The sequence below is a fragment of the Aptenodytes patagonicus genome, chromosome 6, assembly GCF_965638725.1.
Source record: "Aptenodytes patagonicus chromosome 6, bAptPat1.pri.cur, whole genome shotgun sequence".
In the NCBI taxonomy this organism is placed as follows: Eukaryota; Metazoa; Chordata; class Aves; order Sphenisciformes; family Spheniscidae; genus Aptenodytes; species Aptenodytes patagonicus.
The window spans coordinates 12,187,548-12,212,427 of NC_134954.1; the positions used below are offsets into that span (position 1 = coordinate 12,187,548).

The 24,880-nt window shown below is 67.9% G+C and overlaps 1 protein-coding gene across 10 annotated transcripts; it reads left to right on the forward strand.

Annotated features, from left to right (window-relative positions):
• The first annotated feature begins 1,746 nt into the window (after positions 1-1,746).
• Positions 1,747-23,523, forward strand: TNK2 (tyrosine kinase non receptor 2). 10 transcript variants are annotated; one of them, XM_076341128.1, is made up of 17 exons: positions 1,747-2,087; positions 4,549-4,694; positions 11,888-12,065; positions 12,211-12,281; positions 13,483-13,695; positions 13,781-13,933; positions 14,128-14,405; positions 14,481-14,607; positions 14,703-14,849; positions 15,242-15,336; positions 18,329-18,523; positions 20,032-20,123; positions 20,644-20,688; positions 21,028-22,343; positions 22,806-22,901; positions 22,990-23,117; positions 23,243-23,523. In XM_076341128.1, exons 3-17 carry the CDS (start codon positions 11,903-11,905, stop codon positions 23,247-23,249), a joined length of 3,126 nt encoding a protein of 1,041 aa, XP_076197243.1. In that variant the 5' UTR covers positions 1,747-2,087; positions 4,549-4,694; positions 11,888-11,902; the 3' UTR covers positions 23,250-23,523. The 10 variants fall into 10 exon arrangements, with proteins under 10 accessions (XP_076197243.1, XP_076197241.1, XP_076197244.1 ...); XM_076341126.1 differs by lacking the exon at positions 4,549-4,694 and adding an exon at positions 7,730-7,970; XM_076341131.1 differs by lacking the exon at positions 1,747-2,087 and adding an exon at positions 7,678-7,970 and having other exon boundaries at positions 4,614-4,694.
• The last annotated feature ends 1,357 nt before the right edge of the window (positions 23,524-24,880 follow it).

The following is a 24,880-nucleotide window of genomic DNA, read 5'->3' on the forward strand; positions in this document are numbered from 1 at the left end:
GACCCTAAAGAGCCTGTGGTGTTGGGGTGGATGTCAGGAGGAGGATGAAATGTCAGACTTCCCACCGGCTGCTGGTGGCTGGGCACGTCTGTGGGTGGCAGTGTCTGTGTCCCAGGAAGCCAGAGCTGTTCCCTGTCTCGTCCCTGCCCCTCATCACCACCCTGGAGCTTCACGGGGTCAATGTGTGGATGGGTATGTGTGGATGGGTACGTGGTTACTGCTTAGAGCCCCAGAGAGCTCTGGCAGAGCGGGAGCTGCATCCCCAGCCCCAGCGGCCTGCTCAGGTGAGACTGCACTGGTTTGGGGCTTTGCATTTTAAATGTGCTCAGCTTTTCTCTGCTGTCTTCCCCCATCCCTGGTGCCAGTCTCGCCTCCTGCTTTACAAACACCGTATCCTGTGAAGATGCACCATTTGGGGTGGGAGGCAGCTTCTCCAGGAGCCCTGCTCGCTCCTTGGGGGCTGTCCCGGCACAGCTCTGGTCCCTCCTCTTCCAACAGGGGTGATTTACTCGTTGGAAGCATGTTGTTTCCCGCACCTCCCTGCCCCAACCTGGCAGGGCTCCACTCCCTGCAGTGGCTGTGAAAAGCGCCCGAGAGGCAGAGCCGGGGCTGCGTGCAGCTCCGCTGCAGCCAGGCAGAGCCAGCCCCGCCGGGGCAGCAGGGAAGGGGGGTGCAGCCCCTCCCCACGCACCTGGGAGCAAGAATTTGGGGTGCAGGGCAGGGCAGCCCGTGCTCTGCGTCCCGTCTCCCCCCGGTCCCTGCAGCGGAGCGGCCCCGGGGCCTGGCGCTGTTCCGCGGTGAGTCTGTCCGCGTCTGTTTGCGCATGCACCTGTCTGCCCGTCTGTCCGTGCCCGCGCCCCACTCCTCACCCATCGGCCTGCCCGCCCGTCCCCTCTCCGTCCGTCCGTCCCCACCCCCCCGCCGTCCCCCCCGCCGTTACGTAAAGCGGCGACGCGGCGCCTTTAAGAGCGGGGCCGGGGGCCGGGCGGGCGCGCGCCGCCCCGGGAGCTCGCGCCGGCGGCAGGAGGCGGCGGCGGGGTAGGGGGGGGGGCGGCGCCGGGGCTCCAGCAGCGCGGCTCGGGGGGGCCGGGGCGGCCCCGGGGGGACTCCCCCAGCGTGCGGGGCCGGGGCGGGGTCCGGGACCGCGTGCACCATCCGGGGGCAGGGGGCGAACGGGGCCCCGGGGGTGCCGGAGGGTGGGGGGCTGAGCCCGGGGGTGCCGGAGGGCGGCGGGGTGGCCCCGGGGGTGCAGGAGGAGGGGGGCTTCTCCCGGGGCGTGCAGGAGGCGGGGCTGGGGGCGCTGCCCCGCGGCCAGGAGCTGGTGGCCGCCGGCGGCGGGGAGCCGGGGGGCGGCGGGGGCCCGGGCCGGTGGCACTGGGTGCCGCTGGGGGAGCGGGCGGGCCTGCAGGAGTGGGGCGAGCGGCCCGGGCCGGTCACCGCCATCGGCAGCCCCAAGCCGGGCGCGGAGCCGCGGCGGCCCCAGGAGCAGGGGGCGGCCCGGGCGCGGCGGAGGGCGCGGGGCGCGGAGGAAGCGGCGGCGGGGGAAGCGGGGGGCAGCCCCGGGGTGCAGCCCCCGCGGCGGGCGCGGGGCGCGGTGCGGGGGGTGCAGGAGCACGGCCCCAAAGCCGGGCAGGAACAGGGCCTGAGCCGGCGGGCGCAGCAGGAGCGGGGCGGCGGGCGGCGGGAGGTGAGCCCCCCGGCCCGCGCCCGCTGGTGGGTGCGGCGGGGCCGGCAGGAGGAGGGGGAGGCCCGGGGCGGGGTGCAGGAGGAGGGCGAGCTCTACCCGGGGGAGCAGGAGCACCCCGGCGGCACCCCCGGCACGCGGACCCCAGCACACCGCCAGAGCCGCAGGAGGGCCGCCCGGGTGTGAAGCCGGATTCGGCACCCGGTGCCCGCCGCCCCGCGGGGGATCCCGCCCAGGACCCGGCCGCCGCCGGCGTCGATCGGCGCACCCCGCCCCGGCAGGCGGGCAGGCACATCCTACCTGGCATGCCGGCTGTCTGGAGCGCGTCCGTGCCCGTCCTCTCCCTGCGGTGACACTGCAGACCCCGGCGCAGGATGCGGTGGCAGCGGCGGTGAGCGGAGAGGTAAGGGGCGAGGCACGACCCCTTGCTGGGGGGTAATGCAGGGGACAGGGGGGGTTCGGGGTTTGGCACCGCCCGGGTCGGTGTCTGCATGTGCCCGCTGCGCCTCGCCGGGCGCTGCTGGCACCGTGCCTTGCGGCACTGCAGGCTGCCAGTGCTGCTGTCGTGCCCGGGTGCTGCGGGGCCACTGAGCCCCAGCCAGCAGCGTGCCCGACCCCCCTGTACCTGCCTGCCAGGGCAGGGCGGGCAGTGGGGTCTGGTGCAAGTGGGCGCCTGCTGCCCTTGAACCCTCCCGAACCACAGCGGAAGCCGGGGGAAGGTTTTTTTTCCTGGAGAAAAGGCGGCTTTGCTCTGCTCTTCCTCTTCCCTGGGCTCGTGGGAGCTCTGGTGCTGAACAGAGGATCCTTGTCCTCCGGGGCCGGCCCCGCGCCTCGGGGTGTCATGCGGCTGCCGAAACCCGGAGCAGTGATGAGGTGCGGGGAGCCTCTGCCCGCAGGCTCGGCAGGCAGCGCCACAGCTGTGTCCGGCCACATCGTTCCAGGTTTTTCTCTAAACACTCAGAGGACTCTTAGGGTATTTTTGGTCTTTGTTCATTTTGCCTTTTTTAATAAAACCTTTAAGTTAAATCTGGTAAGGTGGTGCCGACAGACCAGGCGAGGATCCCACCTCGCTGGGAGGACCCTGCTTGGCTTCTCCTGGCACGGTTGGACCCCTCACCCGCTCTGCAAGTTGCAGCTGGGGAGAGGGTTTGCAGGCGTCCAGAGGAGCCTGGGCAGAGGTAGTATCTCTGCCCACGGAGCTGCCGCCAACCGCAGGCCGTGCCAGGGCTAGGCCGTCTGGGCAGGGCAGGCCAGGGCAGAGCCTGGCACTGGCGCTTCCCCACGCACTCGCCTCCCTGGGGCTGCCTTGGCGCAGCGTTCCCCAGGGTGCCCCAGTGCTGCTGGGCTCCGGTGTCGCCTTGCCACCCTCAGGGTGGGTCCCCCCTTGTTGGTGCTGTGGGCTCTGGGCGTTGTGCATCCCCCCCACTCTACTCAGCCCTTTGCTGAGCTGGCTCAGGGTAAAGCCCTTGGACAAAGTTTTTCAGCACCAGGCTTTGCAAAACTCCTTAAAAACACGCCCTGCCCGGAGGGGTGTCTCTGAGCAGGTCTGCACTGCCAGGCCTCTTCTTTAGGAAGAGTGTCCAAGATGGACACCGGGTGCTGTGGGCCCACCCTTGGCTGCAGCTCTGGTCCCGCTGCCAGCCCTGAGCCCACTGCTGCCCACAGGGACCAGGGCCCAAAGCAGCCTCTGCACCCCCATCCTGCTGTGCCGGGGTGCGGGGTGGGGACCATGCAGGCTGTGCAACCTGTTACCAACCCCTGCAGCTACCCGGGCCTCATTAGCCCAGTATTCGTTAGTGCAGGGCGTGGGCCAGACCTACCCGGGGGGGGGGGGGGGGGGGGTGCATATTGTGGGTATGGCTGGGGGGAGCTGGCGATGCCTCCCTCCTCCTCTGGCAGTTACCAGCCTTCTGTGCCCACTGTGACTCAGCCTCCCCCCGGGGTGTGGGGGGCCTCCACGGGCAGAGGAGCAGCCCCCATGGGCCTGGGAACGGCTGCAGGCTTGTAGCCAAGCCCTGTCCCAGCCACCCTGTGGACCTCCGTGCCTCAGTTTCTCCTGAGAGGAAGCTTGAGGCTCCATCCTGCCCCTGGAGCACCAGGATTTTGACTCCAGTCATGCCTACGAGGGATGGCAGCTGGCTGGGGCAAAGCATCCCAGGGGGCATCACCCACACGTTTGGGTTTTGGGGGGCAAGAGGGGGCTCTGCCCCACATGTAGCCCCCGGCTGGGACAGGAAGGCTTTAAGGAGAAAGTCTTGCTCCAGCCCTCTGCTGAGCAGGGGGCAAGGCGGGGCATTGCCCATGCTGCAGTCTGGCTAATTAGGCTGCTGTCAATTAGCACTAATGACCAGCAGATCCTGGATGGTCTAGCCAGGGTGCTGCTCTGCTCTGGTGCTGGGGAAGCGGGGGGTTTAGCCCCCCCCTGCCCCCAGCTCTGGGGGTCCCACCTCCCCTGCTCCCGGCACCCAGTGCGGAGGGGAAATGCCGTAGCATGGACGTGGCTTTGTGCCCGTCCGGCCTGAGACCTGGCAAACTCATTTCATGCCAGCTGCAGCCCACCCCAAGGCCATGTCCTGCAGCAAAGTGGGAATGGGGCTACCGGCAGTGGCACCCCCAGGGGAGAGGGTCTGGTTGGACCTGGGGCTCATGCCAGTGCCCCCCCTTTCTCCAGCAGGACTGGGGGCAAAGCCCACCCATGCCCTGGGGTGCGTGGGGACAGCTTCACAAAGGCTCTTTCAGCTGCCTGGGTAGGGTGCGGGGTGGCCCTGGGTGCTCCTGGGGGGTCTGGAGGACCTGGGGTGGGTAGGCAGGGGGTGCTGGGCCGGGGGGGCCCATCCTGACCTCTCCCTCCCGCTTTGCCCCAGGGGGATCCTGCGGCCGGCGTCACCACAGCCCTGCCAGCCCCATGGCTGAGCTGTGACGCCGTGCCCCCTCGCACACCGCCCGGCTCACTGCGACACTGGGGCTGTCGCTGCCGAGGCACCCCCGCAGCGCCGCCACCACGGCCCAGGTAAGACAAGCACGGGGGCCGGCGGGCGCAAACTAGCCTTGCACTGGGGCAGGGTGGTAGCGTCCCCACTGTGGCAGCCCACTGCCCTCTTCCCCTCCCTGGCACTGCCCGTGGGCACGGAGCCAAGGGCAGGCAGCGTGGGCAGGGTGCTGTGGGCGCCAGGGTGGGGTGTTGCTTTGCCTGCTTGTCCGCCAAAACACCATGCTGTGTCCCTGCCTTGGTGGGAGAGGTCAGGATCGAGGTGGGGATCAGCCACGGGGTCCACAATTCCTGCCTGTCCCCTGCTCGCGCGGGGGAGTCGGGAGGCACAAGATGGGCTCAGCCCGCCCTGGCTCGACCTGCGGAGGGGATTTAGCGGAGGAAAGAGGCTTAGGGAGGGGATTGGGGTTGCGCTGGGCTCTGTTGGGGTGGGGGGGCCCCCTACCCAGCTGCGTCTCTCCTCCCCGGGCAGCCGCTGCTGCAGGCAGGGGCTCAGAGTGGGGGACGCTCTATGCCAGGGGGCAGGATCAGGCCATGGGGCCAGGCTCTGGGAGCCCGGAGACGGCAACGAGGGGGAACCTGGCACCCCGGCCTCCCCGGCCACCCCCACCGCGGGGGTCACCAGCCCTCCGTGCCGGCCCCCCGAGACCTCCTGCTGGCCCGAGCTGGCCGAGCAAGCAGCATCAGGTGCCAGCACCGAGGGAGGCAAAACACCCACCGGTACGGGGTCTCACGGAGGGGACGTGGGGTGGTGCAATCCAGCAAGGGGCTGGAGATGGTTCCCGGGGAGCCGGGTGGCAGCAGCATCCCGGGGCAGGCAGGATGTGGCCGGCAGCCCCATCTCTGGTGGGAGCAGTGTGCGTTTGTACATGTGGGTATGTGCGTGCCCGCACGCCTGCGCCACAGCGGCTGGGCCGGGGAGTGTGTCACTGCAATTTGAAGCCGCCCCCGGGGCCCTGACAGGGCTGAGCGAGCCAGCCCAGGGTGCCGCTGCGGCTGCCCTGCTGCCGCCACAGCTGGTGAGATCACTTCCAGGTGACACGGCCACCAGGAAGGTGGCAGGCAAGCTGTGACAGCAAGCGGGGTGATGTGCTGGAGGTGAGTGGGGGACCCCATCCCCCTCTGGGAGCTTGTTTTGAGGACCTGCCGCTTCCTGGGGTCCTCTGTGCAGGGTGGTGGGCACAGGGCACGGGGGATGCTGTGGCCCCGGTCCCCAGGGATGCTGGAAGGGATGCGGGGCCAAGCGTGGTGTCCCAGAGGGCTGGGGAGGTCCAGTGTCCCCGCGGAGGGGAGGGGCACCCTGTGGTCAGTGTGACTGTCACCACCCTGGGGGGCAGGGGACAGCGCGCCCTATCCAGCGGCTGTCATTGTGGTGGGACGCCCCCTGGGGTGGGAATTGCAGGCAGGTGGGTCAGGGGCGGCATGGCATGATGCCATCCGTCCCCTTGCAGAGGACCTCATTGTTTGGGTTTCAGCTGAACCTGGGCAGGCTAGGAGGACCCGACGCGTGGGGGGGTAACCCGAATCCATGCCCGGGGCTGTGGGGACAGGGGTTGTCCCCTCTCGGCTTGGGGACCCCGCAGCATCACTCTTGCTGGGCAGGCTGGCGAGGGTTTCGGGGCAGCCGGGGTTGGAGGGAAGGTGGCATAGCACGTGCATCAGTCACCGGCCCGTGGCGTGCCAGCGCGGTGATGCTGGCGGGCCGCGTGCGGGGGTGGCTAGCTGCTCCCACGCCGCGGGCTCGGCCGCCTCGGCTCCGTGGCTGAGCTCACCTCCGTGGTATGGCAGGAGGAGCTGCTGAGGGGCTGCCCCTGCCTGCCCCCCCCCCCCCCCCCGGAGCCAGGGCGGGTGCCCCCCAGGATTGGGGGTGTTTCTCTGGGTGGGGCAGGGTGGGCTCATGCCCCCTGCCCTGGCACGGTGACAGGGTCTCGGGATGGGGGGGGCGGGCAGGTGTGGGGCAAGCAGTGGGGAGATCATGGGGGGCGCTTCTGGGGGTTGGGATGGGGCGTTGTGCCCCGTGGCATTGGCATGAGGAGCAAATTGGTCCCTGGGGCTGTGCCATGCCCTAAAGGACAGGCAGGTCCCAGGGGGCTGGGGGGAGGGGGGGGGCTGCAGGGCCCCCCCTGGTTTCAGCCTCCTTGCAGGCTTGCAGCTCTGGCCCAGGGGGGCTCGGAGAGGGGCTGCGGCCAGGCAGTGTTGGGGTACAGGCCAGTCCCAATGTGCTGGTGGGGGGTTCCCCATCTTGGGGAGTGGCTTCCCAGTGCTACCTGCCCCTGCTGGGGGCTGTGCCTGGTGCAGCGCCTGGCAGAGGTCTAGGAGACCCCCAGCTCCCTGCGAGGGGGTGGGGAAAGAGGATTGATCCTGGGAGGAGACCTCCTGGCATGCCCCCCCAGCCGCCATCCTGGCAGCGCCTGCTGGGGCCTGGCTGCTATCCCAACCCTGCCGTGCTTGCGCCAATGCTGCCGGGTTGCTGCGGAGCAGCCATCTTCCCAAGCGCATCCCATCCCCCTCTGCTGGTGCGGGGAAGCGGGAGGGATGCTCGGGATGCTGCCAGCCCCAGAGCCCCCTCACCCCTCCGCAGGTGCCCAGGAGGGGGGTACAGTGCCCCCTCACCCACGCCGCTTACCACAGAGCCCTGGCTGCTGGATGATGCTCCCCCCTCATCATCCTCCTCTGCCCGGCTGCCTGCACCGCATCACCGCTGGCGGGCTGCACAGTGCCGGGGTGGGGAGAGAAGGAGGCTGCGAGCACGGTGCTGAGGTTGGCAGCGATGCCACCGCCTCTCTACTCGGGTGCTGGAGTGGGGACAGCAGGCAGGCAGTTGGGCTGCCGAGCCAGGAAGAAGACAGCAGAGACAGGCTGGGATTGGGGTGAGGATGGGCGCCTGAGGGGCGGCCCCCCCCTTCTCTTTCCCTGTCTCCTCTGCATCCCTCCATCCATCCCCCCCTCCCCTCCATCACCGTTGCGGTCACCTTCACCCTCTCGCTGTTTTCCGGAACTGCAGCAACTTTCTGCCATGTGATCCCGAGCCCGGCTCCAGCCCTTGCCACCCCCAGGCAGGCGCGGGCGTCTCCGCAGAGCCCCCCGCTAGCCGCTGCAGCTGCCACCGCCACGCCGGCCATGGGCGAGAGATGCGACTACCAGCGCCTGAGCAGCGCCGAGGAGGAGGAGGAGATGCTTGGCCCCCTGCCCCACAGCTTCTCGGACAGCACCGGGCAGCGGGCCCTGCGGCCGGGCAGCGGGCGCCCCGCGCCGTCCCACTGGCAGGACGTCACCCCAGGCATGCCATGCCGGCGGGTCAGTGCGGGGGGAGCCTGCGGGAGGGAGCAGTGGGGGGCACCCGGCTGGGCTGGGTGTCCCCAAGAGGGGCAGGGTCCGGCTGTGGGGCACGGGTTGGCAGCTGGCATGGGGCTGGGGGGGTCCCTGCATGGCATCTCACCTCTCCGGCACTTGTGGTACCCTGTGGCATCTGGGGTGGCATGGGGACAGCACCCCCCCTGCACGGCTGCGCTCCTGTCCCGACCCACAGGAGTGGGGCTGCCTGCTGCTTCTTGCTGGGGAAACTGAGGCACGGGGGAATGGTGTGCAGCAGCATGGCTCAGCTGGGCCCAGCACAGCTCGGGGGTGGAGCATGGTGCCCGGCGCAGGATGGTGTCACCCAGTGGCAGCATGGCGTCCAGCCGGTGGCCCTATGGGCTGCCCTCCGCATATAGGGTGTTGCTGTGGGGGTGTCGGGCTGTGCGTGGGGGTGTTGTGGGGGGGTCTAGAGAGCACATAGTTGCATGTGGAGGGTGCAGCTGTCTTGGGGTGTAGGGGAGGTGTTGGGGTGTCGTTGCGGGTAGAAGTAATTGGGGGGGGTTTGTCCACCCGTGTGCCAGCTCAGGTGGGTATGTATGGCCATGCGTGATGCCGGGCGAGTGCGGATGTCGCCTGTGCCCCGCCGGTGGGTGGAGGCAAGGAGCCTGCCACGCCAGGGGCGGGCACCCATGGGCACGCAGGGGTGCAGGCAGCTCCAGGTGTGCGTCAGGCGGAGGCGGGGGAGCGGGCCGGTGTGCTGCCGCCGGCTGTGCAGCGCCGGTGTGTTTGCGCACGTGTGGCCGGGCAGGGCTGTAGCTGGGGGCGGGGGGGTGCACGGACGTGACGTGTGTGTGGGGGGCGGCTGCGGTTGTGCAGGTGGCGAGAGGCGTGCGGGGTGCCGGGGGTTGCGCCTGTGTGGTCCCAGGGTGCACGTGAGAGTCGTCACCACCCGTGCACGAGCCTGGGTGCACATAGGTTGCATCCCCAGGGCTTCAGGGGTGGGTGTGCACGGCATGGCGTGTGTGCATGGCATGGGGGCACCAAGCGGCACCTGCGCCGGGGGTGTTTGCCGCCTGCTGGGTCATGGGGGCTGGACGGGCATCTGTGACCCTCCCCAGGCTGGGGGTTTGCTGGCAGGACTCTGCTTGCCCGTCTCAGAGCTGAGGTTGCGGTGTTACCCCCTGCACCCGTGGGTCGATCGCAGTAAGGGAAACTGAGGCACAGAGCATCCCCTGGCACAGTGGGCAAGGCTGGGTCCCCCCGCTCTCTTTTGGAGACCAGTACTCCTAGTGTGGGCGCTGAACTGGGCAGCCTCACCCAGGGTTTGGGGGTGCAGGAGGTGGGCTGGGGTGCAGGAGGCAGCGCACCAGCCCCGGTGGGTGCCAGTACCGGCTGATGAGGGTGATGCACTGTTGCAGGGCAAGGAACCCCCCGCGTCCCCAGTGTCCCCTGGGCCAGGGAGGGGGGAGCTGGCGCGTGGCAGAGGTTGGTGCCGAGGGCACCGTGCCCGGGAGTCCCCAGTCAATGGGCTTGTTGTGCAAGGCGCCTGTGCCGCCAGGTGCCAGCTGGGATCCCGGTGCTGGAAGCCGCAGCAGAGGCTCCTCTGTGCCTGGGGATACGCTTAACCCCCTCCCGGCTGCCCCCCAGCACAGCGATGGCTGCGGTTTGGGGGGGCCATGCAGGTGGGGGCCGCAGCAAGAGGTTGCCGTGGCGCTTTCCTCTCTCACGCCGCGGCTGCCGGCGTGGCCAGCTGTTCTCCCTGGGGAGCCCGCGGGCGGACGACAGTGCTGGGGTTGGGTGCCAGCCCCGCCAGGGAAGGGGAGCAAGCCCCAGGGTGCTGGTGGCACCCCACAGCAGAGCCCCACAGGGGCTGGCAGCTGGGCAGCGGGTGCATTTGCCGAGCCAGATGCTCCCCCCGCAGTGCCCATTGCCCTGGCGTCGTGCCTGTGGCCTCGGTTGGGGAGCGGAGAGCCGGATGTCTCCTCTCCCTCCCTCCCTCCCCGCTTCCTGGGGGGGAAACTGAGGCCCGGGAGCGTTTCCCAAGGCCAGGGCGAGTTTCCATGGAAATGGGAGCGGGGGTCCGGGCTCCCAGCTGCCGGCACGGGCGCCTGCTGAACAAGGGAGAAAGCGGCACATTGATGGGAGCCCGGCCCCCTGGGCGTGCGTCCCAGCCCCGGCCGAAAATAACCCCTCCCGGGGAGCGCCGCGCGGGCAGCCAGCCGGGACCGAACCCTACTGCTGGCCGGGGGTCCCCAGGAAGCGGCTTCAGCCAGGGCAGTGACCCTCAGCCCTGCCTGCCGCCACCCCCCCACCCCGGCCCCGTTGCGTTGGGGAAGGGGAGGGCCAGCTGGAGGATTGAGAGCCGGACGGAAGGAGGGGGAGAGCCACAGCTTGCATTGGGCCGACGGACGCCCTGACCCCCCCTGCCCACTCCGGGGGTATATATGGGGCGGCCAAGCCCAGGGGGCGTCTCTGTAGCCCAGATGACGGGGCTGTGGGTGCCCTGGCTGCACTGAGCAGGCTCTGCCGTGGGACGCCGGCGCCGGGGAAAGGACACCGGCGGTGCCAGGGGCTGGCGGCGGGCAGCCAGGCAGGATGCGACGCTTCCAGGCTTTGCACCGATCCTTCCCCTTCCTTACCCGCTTCCGCCTTTACCGAGTAAGTGCTGACCCCCGCCTCGGACAGACCCTACGCTGGCCGTCACCCGGCTTTGTCCCCATTGCCTGCGGGCAGGGGACCAGCCGTCCCCGGCCAGCCACGGGTGCGCACCAAAGGCTGGCGGCTGCTTTTGCCCCGCATGCCCCCGCGTGCCCCCATGCACACCCGTGCCCAGCTGCTTGCCGCACCCGCCGTATTTTTAGCCTAGTGCCGAGGGCTGTAATTGTTGTGACGCGGCCGAGAGACCCGAGCGCAGGGGGCGAAGACGCCAGAGGCCACGTTGTCTCCTGGGGGGTGGAGAGGATGGAGGGGACTGCCCCGCTGTGGGGCTGGGACAGGGGGTCCCACCTCCCCTCTGGCTCTCAGCAGCGGGAGGCAGAGCCGTGTCCCTTCCTAGAAAGGTGGCAATGAAAGCGGGGGGAGAGCTGGGACAGCGGGCAGGGATGGGGAGCGGTGGGGGACATGTTTAGGGGGGGCATGGGGAGCCATGGGTGAGACGTGGCCCCATCCCTTCCCTCCCCATGCCCTGGCACAGCTAGGCGGGTGATGCCAGCAGCGCTGGGGTGCCCTGTGCCTCAGCCCTGGGGCACCAGGACCCCCCAGAGGCCCTGATGTCCCTGTCTGCCCCCTCCCTGTGGCTGCCCGGCAAGGTGCCACCACCTGTGGCAGAGGAGACCTGCTGTGGGTCTGTGCCCCAGCCCAGCTGGCTGTGTGGGGATGCCGGGGGGCCGAGAGGCAGTGCCGAGGTGGCTGTCCCTGCTGGGAACAGCTATCACCTCCCCGGTCAGGCCTTCCAGCCAGGCAAAGGGAGCCTGGCAGGCACAGTACACAGGTACAGCATGGGGTGCCCCCAGTGCAGGCGCAGTGCCAGGCTGTGGGGTGCCCCTTGGCTGGGGGCTGCTGCTGGGCAAGTCCATCCCATGCTCTGAGGCTCTGCCCCCTCCTGCGTCCCTGGCACCGCTGCCTGGGGACAGCCTGTGCTGGAGTGGAGGGTACAGGCTGGTGTTTCTATGGGCACAATGGGGCAGAGCAGGGGTCCCTGCCCATCCCTGCGGGTCCTGCTGATGGGGTGCCTCTCCCAACCCCCCTGGAGAGCTGGAGTTGGGCTCAGGAGATGAACCCTGCTAGCATCCCTCGCACCCTACCCAGACAGCACCCCAGCCTCGGCTCTCAGCCCATCCGGGTGACTCTCCCAGGGGGGATGGGGCAGAGGGGAGCGGGGCAGGGTCCCCCCCTAACCCAGCGCGGTGTCCTGGCAGAGGCTGAGCTGTAGCATGCAGGCGGAGGAGGGCACGGACTGGCTGCTGGAGCTGCTCACCGAGCTGCAGTTGCAGCAGTACTTCCTGCGCATCCGGGACGAACTCAATGTCACCCGCCTCTCCCACTTCGAGTACGTCAAAAATGAGGATCTGGAGAAGATTGGCATGGGACGCCCCGGTGCGTACATCCTCCCCAAATCTCCCTCTGTACCCCTGGCTGGCTGCACAGCATCTTTTGGGGAGCCCAGAAGAGCTTGCGGTCCATGGGGCTGGAAGGGACCTCCACCCCGTGCTGGGTCGGTGACGGTCCCTGTGTCCTGCAGGCCAGCGGCGGCTGTGGGAGGCAGTGAAGCGGAGGAAAGCCATGTGCAAGCGGAAATCCTGGATGAGCAAGGTAGGGATGGGAGAGGGGCAGATGTGCAGGGAAACTGAGGCAGGCAGGACCTCTCCCCACGCTGCCGGTCCCTGGGGGCTGGCAGGGAGATGGGCAGAAGCCCCTGCCACGCATGCCCTGCCTGCGGCATGATCCTGCCAGCGTGCGCCCTGGTCCCGCGTGGGCTCCTGGGTCACTTCCCGGCGAAGGACGGCCCTGCCGCCCCTGCGCTTGGGAAATTCATTCCCTTCACGTTATTTGCCTCTTTGCCAGGAAACTTGTTTGCAGCTAACGAGTCACAGAGCCTGTGCATCTCGCCCCAGCCAGCTCTGTGGGCAGCAGCGCTGCCCGCCCCGCTGCCTTGCGGCAAGGGGGCACAGCCTTGTGCCTGCAGGCTGGGGGCGCACCGGGGCAGGGGACCTTGGGATGCTCACATATGCCCCTGATGCAATCCTGTCCAAAGCTGGTGCTGCTGCCACCCTGGCACCCCCCCCGGCACCTTGCACCCCTAAAAGAGCAAGGTGCTTGCCAGCTGAGCGCTGGGTTGTGGCCTCTCCCCTGTGTGACTCATCTGGGCCGGGATGGGGATGGGACGGGCTTTTAATAGAAGGCTACTCAGCCTCACACCGGGCACAGAAATGCCACCTCCCACCCCGGCCACATGCCAGGCCCAGCCCCTGCGCACCCCACACAGTTCCTGGCTGCTGAGGCTGGGATGGACCCCGTCCCGTGGGACACATCATCGGTCCCAGCTGGGGGAGAGGCAGGGAGAGCCAAGCCCTTCCACATCCCCTCTGGGCTGGCAGTGGCAGCAGCACGTATTGCAAGGCCCATGTCACTGCGGGGATGTGTCACCACACTCGGCCCAAGCTGGAGGTTTCTCTTGGCTTCACGCCCAGGCATATCGTGTGGCCGCAGTTTGGCCAAGGAGTGCCCAGGGCCCTCCGGCTACCGGCCTGGTTTGCTGGGGAGCTGCTGCGGGGCTGCTCTGAGAGGCACAATCCCTTCCCTCCACACGAATGGCAGCTCAGCATGCAGGCAGCTGGAGGAGCAGAGCCTGCTCCTGCAGCCAGCCTGCCCTGGGTAATCACCAGTTAGGGGTCATCATTAGGTTCCAGAGCGTACAGCCCGGGCAGCGGGTCCTCCCGGCACTGCTCACTTGCAGACCCAAGGACCTGGGGTATCTCCGCACCCGTGTCTCACCTGCCTCCATGTCCCGCAGGTGTTCAGCGGGAAGCGCCCTGAGTCGGAGCTGCCACCCCAGCCCCAGAGCACCTTCCGCAAGCCCCCCACGCCACCGCCCCCTGAAGCCGGGGGCCAGCACTCCCTCACCTGCCTCGTGCGGGAGCGGGACCTCTCTCTCTTCGAGAAGCTGGGCGACGGCTCCTTCGGCGTTGTGCGTCGCGGCGAGTGGTGCACGCCTGCCGGCAAGACGGTAAGGGGGTCACAGGGCGGGAGCTGGGCACGGGACCACCCTGGGGGGGAAGACACTTTGGGGCTCACCCTCACTTTGGCCGTAGCTGAATGTGGCAGTGAAGTGCCTCAAGACTGACGTGCTGAGCCAGCCGGAGGCACTGGACGACTTCATTCGGGAAGTGAACGCCATGCACTCCCTGGACCACAGGAACCTCATCCGCCTTTACGGTGTGGTGCTCTCCCACCCCATGAAGATGGTGAGTGCGGGGGGACGGGGCTGACCCCGATGCCGCCCCATGGGTGGGCTGCATGATGGGGCAAGCAAAGCCAGGCTGGGTCTGTACCCCGAGTCCTCCGCTGGCATCCCCAGGGGGGCACGAGAAAGATGGAAACCAGCCCAACCAGGGTGCCCCTGGCCTGACCGACCTGCTGTCCCCTCCCCATGGCCCAGGTGACAGAGCTGGCCCCGCTGGGCTCCCTCCTGGACCGCCTGCGGAAGAACCAGGGCCATTTCCTCATCTCCACCCTCTGCCAGTATGCCATCCAGGTGGCCAAGGGCATGGCCTACCTGGAGTCTAAGCGCTTCATCCACCGTGACCTGGCTGCCCGCAACATCCTGCTGGCCTCCAACGAGCTGGTCAAGATCGGGGACTTTGGGCTGATGCGGGCCCTGCCCAAAAATGACGACCACTACGTGATGCAGGAGCATCGCAAGGTCCCCTTTGCCTGGTGAGCCCCAGGGAGGGGGGGACCTGGGGTTGCAGCACCCACGACCTCCTGATGCTCACATCCTTCCCCGTGCAGGTGTGCTCCCGAGAGCCTGAAGACGCGCACCTTCTCCCATGCCAGCGACACCTGGATGTTTGGGGTGACCCTCTGGGAGATGTTCACCTATGGGCAGGAGCCCTGGATTGGCCTCAATGGCAGCCAGGTGGGTGCACGGCAGGGACCCGCCCCCCCCCCCCCTCGCTGCCGGCAGCACCGGGAGGGACCTGGAAATCCCTGATGGTACCACCTGCCCCGCAGATCCTGCACAAGATAGACAAGGAGGGCGAGCGGCTGCCACGGCCTGAGGACTGTCCCCAGGACGTCTACAACGTCATGCTGCAGTGCTGGGCACACAAGCCTGAGGATCGACCCACCTTCGTGGCCCTGCGGGACTTCTTGGTGGAGGTGGGCGAGCGCGTGGGGAGGGGGGAACAGGGGTCCATCAGCTCTGCCTGAGCATGGGCAGAATTAAGGCTATTGCCAAGGCAGGAGGTGATGTTGGAGGGCTTGGGCCAGGCAGCTCTGCAGGCTGGGAGGTGGTGGGCAGTGACATGGTCACAGCAGGAGGACCCCTGGGTGCCACCTTGCCCTTGTGGAGTATCCAGGTGCTGCTGGTGCCCTTGCCCACCCCAGGGATGTTGCAGCTGGGGAGTGGCTGGGAGTGGTCGTGCTGTCTCCTGCCCATTTTTGGGGCTGCTCTGCCCTCTGTGGGGCTGGGCCTGGCCCTGAAGCTAGGGGGGATGGACATGATGGGGGGGGGGCTGCATCCCCTGTCCTCACCCCCCCTCTCCTCCCAGGCCCAGCCCACTGACATGAGGGCGCTGCAGGACTTTGAGGAGCCTGACAAGCTGCACATCCAGATGAATGACATCATCACGGTCATCGAGGGCAGGTATTGCAAGGGGGGGCACGGACCAGCTGCCAGTATCAGGGCTGCCAGCCTGCGTGGGGGCAGGGGACCCCAAGAATGGGGGGGCCATGGGCACTGGCAGAGCTGTGGGGAGCAGGGATGGGGATGTGGGCCCCCCGGCACACCTGGCCACATACCCTACAGGCGGGCAGAGCTGCCCCTGCTCCCCCAAGAGGTGTGCAGTTCCCTGGGCGGCACAGCACTGCGGGGCCACCCCAGTGTGGGGGCACAGCCGTGCTCTGCGGCAGTGCAGCCCTGCCTGCACTGCCCACACCGTCTGTCCCCGCTGACTCACCCCACTGTGCTTGTGGGTTTGCCCGGCCTTGCCCCGAGAAACCGTGCGCCCCGGGGCCGCTCCCTGCTGATAGCGGTAGGGACATGCCATCGGCACCCGGGGACCGCTGCCACCGGGCTGGGAGAGGCACTGTGGACTCAGTACCACGGTGGCATGACCTGGCAACCCCTGTGCCATGGGCTTTGCTCCTCGGTCCCTGCCGGCCACCCCGGGGCACGGCCACCCCCATCTGCGGCCCCGGGGACCTGCAGGCTGGGGGGACCTTTGGTCCCTGCATCCCCATCCCAGGACGTGCCCGTCCCCCTCCAGCTCAGGGACACTGGGGACCCCCCAGAGGAGCTCAGTGTCCCTCTGCACCACTGGCACACGGGAGGCCGGCCCCCCCCCCCCAGCCCCGGGGGGATGAGGAGGAAGGCTCTGTCCTTCCCCCTTTCCCTCTCCCCCTCCCGGGGCCGGCTCCCGGCGGTTAGTCACGGCCCGGAGGTGAATCAGGCCGGATTTGTGTGTCTGCAGGGACCGGCTTTCTCCCCGGCCGCCGCCGCCAGGGATGACTCTTGCCCAGGGTCTGGCGGTTTAATTGCAGGGAGGGGAGGGGAGGGGAGGGGAAGGGAAGGGAAGGGAAGGGAAGCGGCGTCGGCGGAGGGAGGGAAGGAGGGAGGGAGGGAAGGAGCGGCGGAGGGCGGCGCGGCCGCGCCAGTGCGCCTACATCGTCCCCGCCGCCGCATCACGGCCGGGCTGGGGGTCCCGCTCCCGCGCCCCCCGCCCCGCCGCCGGCCCCAGGTGAACCACGGCGGGAGGTTGGCGGGAGCGGGACGGGGGGACGTGGCCGCACTGCGGGGGGGGTGCCGATGGGTCGGGGAGGGCCGGGAGCGTGGTGGAGCCGGGGCGCAGTCTCCCCTGTCTCCGCTTTCCCGGCGGACGCCGGTCCTCGGTGGCCCCCGGTGGGCACGTTTTGGGGGTGCTGGGTCTGGGCAGGCGGGGTGGGCTCTGCAGACGGGGGGTGGCAGGAGCCCCAGCAGCTGCCGGTGCTCCCCGAAGGGCCCGGAGGGGAGTTCCCTCTCCGTGCCTCAGTTTCCCCCGGGGCGGCTGCCCCCCACCGCGCTGCCGGAGGGGATGCCCGGGCAGGGAGGGGAGGGCGGGCGGGGGGGAGCTCCTCCCGGGGGCCGCATCCGGCCCCGCCGAGGTCGCCCGGAGCACCGTAAACAGCCCCCACCCCTTTTCAAGCCCCTGCCTGTCGTTCGGCGGGCGCCGGGCGTGCGTACGTGTGTGTGGGCAGGGGCAGGGACCTACCTGAAAGCCCCCCGGGACCCAGCCGGCCGCGGGAGGGGGCTTTCGGGGTGAAGCCAGGGCAGAGCCGGAGCGGGTTTGTGCCGGGGGTCCGAGCCCGGATCCGGTGGGACGAGGCGGGGAGCGGAGGGGCCGGCCCGGCCCGGCCGCAGCATCCCTCCGGCGGGATGCGGCGGTGTCAGGGCGCAGGGAGGGCGAGCAGAGGGGACTTCCCGGGGACGGGAACCGTCCCCCCCCCCGGCCCGGCCGCGGGTGAGGGAGGGTGCCCGGTACCGGCTGGGCTCTGCCGCGGCCTCGCCGAGGGGTCCCGGCGCTGAGTAAGGCGGCTGGCTGGCGGCGAGCGGGGAAGGTAAACAGGAAAAGGGCTGAGCTGGTGGCCGGGGGTGACTCACAGGTGACTCCAGGAAACCGTGGGGCCCGTGCCAGCCTCGCCGGGCTGGCACCGCACAGCACCCGCCGCCCCCTGCCCGGTGCGCGCCCTGCCCGCGGGGAGCGGGGGGCCCCGGCGGGCAGGAAGGAGGGGGACCTGGTGGGAGCAGGGGAGGGGGGGTGGTTCAGGGTCTGAGCCCGCCCCGTTGATTTGGCACAGGCTGGGCGGGGGGGGCACCGCTTGGGGTGCCCTTCCCTGCATCCTACCTGTCCCTATCCCCCCCCCCCCCCCCCCCGCTCCCCCTGGGCTGGGTGACTGCCCTGTCCCACCCTGGAGGTGGCTGCATCTTGGGGCAGGCAGGTGGCTCCTGGCCAGCTCCTGGGGCACGCTGGGCTCTGAGGGACCGGCACCGTGGCCGCCCTACTCACATGGCCACGGGAGGTTTTGCAGCTTGAGTCCCCCAACCTGCCTGCCCATCTCCCCCTGTCCACGCCAGCCTGCACGGGGCTCACCGGTAACATAGGAAGGGAGCAAGAGAGACCCCCCCAGTCCCCTGTCTCCCACCGTGCCCTCCCCCCCCCAGTTTCCCCTGCGGGACTGAGATATTTGAGGGTTCATCAGCAGACACTGTGTACGTCCCTTGTGCCGTCCCCGACTGCGTGGGGCACAGGGGGACCAGCGGTGAGTAGCTCAGTGCAGGCATCACCCCAAGGCTCCTGCATAATTTGGGGCAGCTGGGAGGAGGAGGAAGGGGCACATATTTTCAGGTACAAATGGGGAGCTTTGTTCCCCGCCGCCCACATCCCCAGCACCTCCTGGTGCAGGGGCCATGCAGGGTGGGAGGCAGAGTGTGCTGCCGGCATAGTGATGGGATCCTGGGCGCCTGGGTTCCCCTCCCAGTTGTGCCACCGCCTGCCTGCATGGCCTTGGGCGAGTCACATCGCCTCCTCCCCTGTCACCGGGGCAGCCGCGTGTCCCCCTCCCATCCCCTCGTCAGTAACGAGGTCCTTTTTATTCCTTAGGGCTGAGAATTACTGGTGGCGGGGTCAGAATAAGCGGACCCTAAAAGTGGGCCAGTTCCCCCGAAACACGGTGACCTCGGTGGCGGGGCTGTCGGCCCACGACATCAGCCAGCCGCTTAAAAACAGCTTCATCCACACAGGCCATGGAGACACCAACCCGCAGCACTGCTGGGGGTTTCCCGATAAAATTGATGAGTAAGAAACTTTCTGTCTTATCTGCATCCCTTGCTCCCTGCCTTCCCTGCTGCCCGCTGGGCACGGGAGCGAGCCGTGACTTGGCCAGCCCCCGCCTTGAAGCATCTCTTCCCCCCCGCTGTACTGGGGACAGTGGCTTTGGGTAGGGTCCCCGCAGCTGGACTAACTCCCTTGCATCTTCCGACTAATGGGGTCAGGGACGTGGGGGGCTGCTGTGCTTGTGGGGGGCTGTCCTGGGGGTGAGCACCTTCTCCCAGCCCCACAGCCCCTTGTGGCTGTCCCAGGGCGGGGGGACATCAGTAAGCACCACCCCAGAGGTGGCCGCCTTACCACAACGCTTTTGGGGTGTCCCAGGGCTGCTAAACCCGTGCCTTTCAGCGCCTGCATGGAGGGAAGCCATGGTGGGCATGCAGCCTGGCCCCATGCTTTTAATGGTATGAATCCTCTTAAAAAGCAAAATATGAAAAAAATACACCAAAATGCTTTTTTTTTCCCCCTTTGCTCCATCAGGAGAGACCCCAGTTGGTCTGTGATGGGGAGGGGGGGGTCAGGTGCCTGTGCCTCAGGGTGCCCCATGCCCCCCTGCCAGGTGGGACTGGCCGTGTCCAGCATGGGTGCTGGGGGCCCTGGGGGCAGTGGGCAGGGGCGCCTTGGCTCGGGGCAGTGGGCACAGGGGGTCTCTGCCAGCGCTGAGCTGGGGGGACATGGGAGGGCTCTGGGGGGGGACAGGATAGGATTTCAAAGCCTGGAAAGCTTTGAAAATTCCTGCGCTGGCCTCGGCGCAGCCCATCCCCTGGGATCATGATCCCCACTGCTGTTTGGCATCCCAGCCCCAGGACAGCTCTGCCAGTGCCCTCGGTCCCAGCCTGACTCCCCACCCCCCAGTGCCCCGTGCCGTGCCGGCGGCCTTCGGAGTGCTGAACTGAGGCGCCGTGCACGCGGACCCAGCTCGTGCCCCGGCAGGCCTCCCCGCGCCCCGCTGCGTGGGCACGGGCACTGGGTATGTGCCGCCCGGGCCGCCGAGAACGCACCGAGCTCGGCACACGCCCAGGCCTTCGGGCTGCGCCGGCTCCCGCCGGCTCCCTGCCTCACTATGCCTGGCTTGCGACGGCTCGCCCGGGCCTCCCGGCACCCCACTAGCATGCTGTACCAGGGCATCGTGCCCTGGGCACAGCATCACGCCGTGACACCCCGGTGCTGGGGGGTGTCCTGGGCACCACACCCCGCATGAGTACACTGGGCACGGCGCCCTGTTTGCAATCCCCTGGGTACGGCACATCATGCACGTGGAGCCGGAGAGGGGTGGGTGACACCAGGACAGCACCAGGCTCTGTGCCATAGCACTGAAAGCCTCTGGGGTGGGGTGCCCCAATGCTTGCGGGGGTGGTACTCGCCAGGGCACGGTGTGTGGTGGAGGGGCTGTGGGGTGTCCTGAGGGACATGGTGTGGTAGCGAGGGGTCCCACGCAGCCCCCACTGACCCCTCAACACTCTCCTCTCTCCCCACAGGCTGTACCTGGGAAATCCCATGGACCCTCCTGACATTTTAGGTGTGGACCCGAGCACTGCCAGACCCACCCAGCTTCCAGGCAGGGCTAAAAGTGAGCAGCTTTTCCCCTCCCCCCTGCCCGTTGGCTGCACAAAGCCCCTGTCCCCATGCCCTGCTGCCAGGGTGATGGGCTGGCCCCTTTCCGTCTCTCTGCTGCCACTTGCTTTTTGCAGACCCGGGGGGAGCTGGGGTGACGGGGCATGTTGTCACCTGGCCATGTGCCACTACCAGCAGTGTGGGCAGCTGGTGACTCTGCCCGGCTGGACTCTGCCCCGCTGTCCTTCGTCCGGGTCCCTTGTCCCCTCCCAGCCTCCTGTGGCTGGGCTCCCTGGTATGGGGGATCTCAGCAGAGCTGCCACGAGGAGGGAGCTCAGATGCCGTGCGTGAGCCGCAGCCGCCCTAAACCTGCAATTTTCCCTTGGTGGGGCTTCCCACTGGCATCCTCCCTGTGCCCCACCGGTGATGGGGGACACAACGAAGCATGCACCCCGCTAACGAGCACCCCGGCTGCCACTTGCTCCGCGTGCTCACCTCGCACCTCCCATCCTCTCGGGCTCTCTCTTCTCCTGCAGGGCAGCCGCCTCCACGCCCACCTCAGCCTACCGTCCTGCTCACCAGTAAGTCAGGCTTTTTCGAGTGATGCTCTCCCTCCTTCTTGTCTCCCTTCTTTTCTCTCTTAGCTCCTTTCACCCGCTCTATCCCCCGCACCCCCCGGGTTCTGTCGTGCACCTATGGGTGATGGCATCTGCGGTGGGGACACAGATGCGGAGCAGGGTGGCCAGCCTGGGGCAGGGGGTAGGGTGCCCCCTCTCCTGGTGTGCATCAGTGTGCCCAAGGGGGGAGCAAAGGTGGCTGAAGCTATGGGGCAATTTGAGGGCTTGGAGATGCAGGTGCCCCCCCTTGCACTCCAGGGATGGGTGCTGGGACCCTCACCATCCCACTCTGTTCCCTCCTAGAGCCCTGCTACGACCTAGTCAGTGAGGAGGAGGAGGGTCTGCCGGGGGGTCTCCGGAAGCTCTGCCTGAAGAAGCCAGGCACAGGGAAGGGTCTGCGACCCGTCAAGCCGTCAGCACGGGTACCGGGCACCAAGGTGGGCGAGCGGCAACCCAGCCAGCCAGCAAGCGAGGGGCTGGTGGGCAGTGAGGTGACCCTCATCGATTTCGGGGAGGAGGTGCCCCAAGGTAGCCCCTCGCCGGTGGGGGAGCTAACAGCCCCGTCGTTGGCCAAGCTGGCCATGGAGGCCTTCTCCTTGCTGGACAAGACCCCACCGCAGAGCCCTACGCGGGCTCTACCCCGGCCCCTCCACCCCACACCAGTGGTGGACTGGGATGCCCGCCCCTTGCCCCCACCACCCGCCTATGATGACGTGGCACAGGACGAGGATGACTTTGAGGTCTGCTCCATCACCAGCCCCCCGAGCCGGCGGGGCAAGACCAACTACGGCTTCGTGGATGAGGGTGAGCGGGGACCGGCGCTGGAGGACAACCTCTTCCTGCCCCCCAAGGAGACCAAGCAGCCCAGCCTGACGCAGACCACCGAGCTCTTTGAGGAGCTGCAGCAGGAGTGCATGAAGAGGCTTAACGTCCCCCTGGGACCAGCCGCCCCCGCTGATGACAAGCCCCAAATTCCCCCCCGTGTCCCCATCCCGCCCAGGCCCCTACGCCGCAACGAGCCCGGGCGCTGGTCGGGGGAGCTTTCCCCAGCTTCAGGGGGCGAGGAAGACCGGCCGCCCCAGATTCCCCCCCGGGACCCGCTGTCACAGCCCACCTCCCGGACACCCAGCCCCATGGCCCTGCAGGTGGGCTCCCCCCAGCAACGCGCTGCCCTCTGCTCCTGCCTCTCCACCTCGCCAGGGAAGCCCATGCCCACCACGCAGAGCTTTGCCCTCGACCCCAAGTATGCCACCCCCAAGGTCATCCAGGCGCAGGGCAAGGACTGCTCCAAGGGACCCTGCATCCTGCCCATCGTGAAGGACGGGCAGAAGGTTAGCAGCACCCACTACTACCTGCTGCCCGAGCGCCCTGCCTACCTGGACAAGTATGAGAAGTTTTTTAAGGAGGCCAAAAGCCCCGAGGAGGTGCCAACATCCCGCCTGGTCACCACAGCTACCGTCCGTCCCATGGTGCAGCAGCCGCCGCCAGACTGCAAGGCCAACTTCTCCTCCAACAACAGCAACCCCGGGCCCAAGTGCCTGGTGAAAGCCTCCTGCAGCCTCCAGAAGATCGTCTACGATGGCACGGATGGCTACCGCCCCGCTGACAAGATCCGACTGGTAAGTGGCATCCCTGGCATCTCTGGGCAAGAAGGGATGCGGTGGCCATGGGCTCGCTTGGGCAAGAGCCATCCCCACCCCATGCCTCGGTTTCCCCATGTTCAGCCCTCAAGGGGTGGCTATGAGGTGTCCCCAGACATGCTGTGGGGCAGAAGTGTCATTGCAGCTCCAAAATGGGGATCGCAAGCCCTTTTAACCCAAATTAGCCCTACCCACGACCCTAGGGAGGGGGAGGAAGGTGGCTGTCACTGCAGTCCCCTTGGGCTCTCTGGGCTGAGTCCATGGTGTCTGTGCCCAAGCCCAGGAGGGGCTGGAGATCCTGGAGATGGTCTCAGCTCCGGGCTGATGGTACTCCCCGGGGGCAGAGCTGGGGTGGGGGCAGCCCCAGTGTCCCCCTGCTCCAGCCACGGGCTCCTCGCTGCCTGGGGGTGGTGGCAGGCGCTGACTATGAGCCTCCCCCAGGTGCAGGACACGGTGCATGGCGTGACCACCGAGGAGTGCCAGGCGGCCCTACAGAACCACGGCTGGAGCGTCCAACGGGCCATCCAGTACCTGAAGGTACCGCATGCCCCCGTCCCCCTACCCCGGCTCCCGCGAGAGTGGTGGCACCCCATCACCTGCCTCACCGTGCCCTGTCCCCTTGCAGGTGGAGCAGCTCTTCTGCCTGGGACTGAAGTCCCGCGTCGAGTGCCACCGGGTGCTGGAGATGTTCGACTGGAACCTGGCCCAGGCCAGCTCCCACCTCCTCGATCCCTACAGCACTGCCCGCCAGAAGTAGGGGCATGGATGTGTTTGGGTTTTTTTGGAGGCGGGGGGGGGGGAGGTCTCCATGCCATGCTGCTCTTGGCCAGCTGGCACCGTCACCCCTCCTGAGCTCATGTCCTCTCCTCTCCTTACAGGCGGTGACAGCGGGGACGGGGCGAGCTGCGTCGGATCCGGAGCAGGCATCTCGCCGCAGGGCCACCCCCCTGGTGCCCATCCCACCCACACAACCTGCTGCTGGACTCTGGACTGAGCCCCCACTTGGGGGATGGGGACACCCCAAAGGGGAGCCTGCCCAGCACCCCAGGCTTGCCAGGGTGCCTGTGCCCAGGCTTCAGCGATGGGCTCCGTCCTCTGGCCCCTTGTTGAATTGTTTTTGTAAAGAGAAATGTAATTTTAATATATATAATTATATATATATATATATAAAAAATATTCTATGGAGAGGAGGAGGGTGCCTGTGGCCATCTCCCAGGTTCATTCCTGCCAACGCACAGGGACCGACCATGTCTCCATGGGTGCCAGTTCCTCTCTGCAGGCAGCCGGGACTGTGACCCACGGGACCTGCCGCAGGGATGAAGCCCAGGTGCAGGGTGCCTGGGAGGGGATGCACGTGTGCTGTGGTGCCCAGCAGGTGCTGAGGGTCCCCAGGGAGCTGTATGACACGGGCCCCCATAAAACCCCCCTGGTGATGGCTCCCAGGCTGTTTTGGGGTGCAAAGGTCTCACCATCTGGGGCTGCTGGAGTTTGCCACATGCTGTCCCACCCCCAGGACCAAAGCTTGAAGACTGGGCATGGTTTTGCCCCCTCCGAGCGGGCAGTGCTTGTCCACGATGATGGCCCTGTGCAGGGGAGCCCTCCGCAGCAGGGCCCCCCCCTTGTCCCAGTACCCTGCAGCAGTTCGGCTCCCGGCCACCGCCTGACTCATGCCCAGGCAGGGAGTGGCGGGACCTGCATCGTGCCCCCACCCACGCGAGGGGCATTGTGCAACCGGATGCCACCGCGCAGCCAGAGCCAGGTGCCGGTGGGGGGGCTGGCCCCATGGGGTCCCAGGCCAGGTGGCAGTGCTAACCGCCTCCCCAAGTGGGTGTCAGAGCCCCTTGGTGCCACCTGAGTTCCCTGAGGTGCCACCTTGCAGCGGCACCAGGAAAGGGTCTCCGTGCAGGTGGAGGAGGATCTTGGTGCCCAAATCCACCGGGTCCATGGGCATTTGTGGTACCTAGTCCCCAGGATGCCCTCTGCTCCAGAGCTAGTGGCTTCAGTGGAGAGACCCCACCATGCACAGTGAGTCACCTGGCAGGAAGGGCTGCCCTGGCATGGCCATGGGTCCCTCCCTGTGGCAGATGGTACCTAGCCACATCACCTATATGCCATATGCACCCACAGCTCTGCTCATGTCCAGTCCCCTGAGCGTGGGGACAGGGAGGTTTGCCAGTGCTGCTATGGGCATGGTCATGCATAGGTGCTTTGGGCTCTCCGTGCCTCAGTTTCCCCATCTAAGGTACAGCTACCATGGCATGGCAGCCAGGTGGGATGGCTGTCAATGAAGCAAGGAAGGCACAACACCTCCACCAACTTATTTCCCCCCCTGAAATGATCCCGGAGCTGGGCTGGGACCCATGAAGAAGCAAACGTGTGTTTGTTGCAGTGGCCCCACTGGGTCCCTTTGCACGGCTGGGTGCGCCTGGCTGCTGTCCCTGCTGGAAGGTGACCTGCAACCCAGGGCGAGGCCCAGCCCCGGCGCCCATGTGGGAACAGCCCCCCCGGCCGGGCTT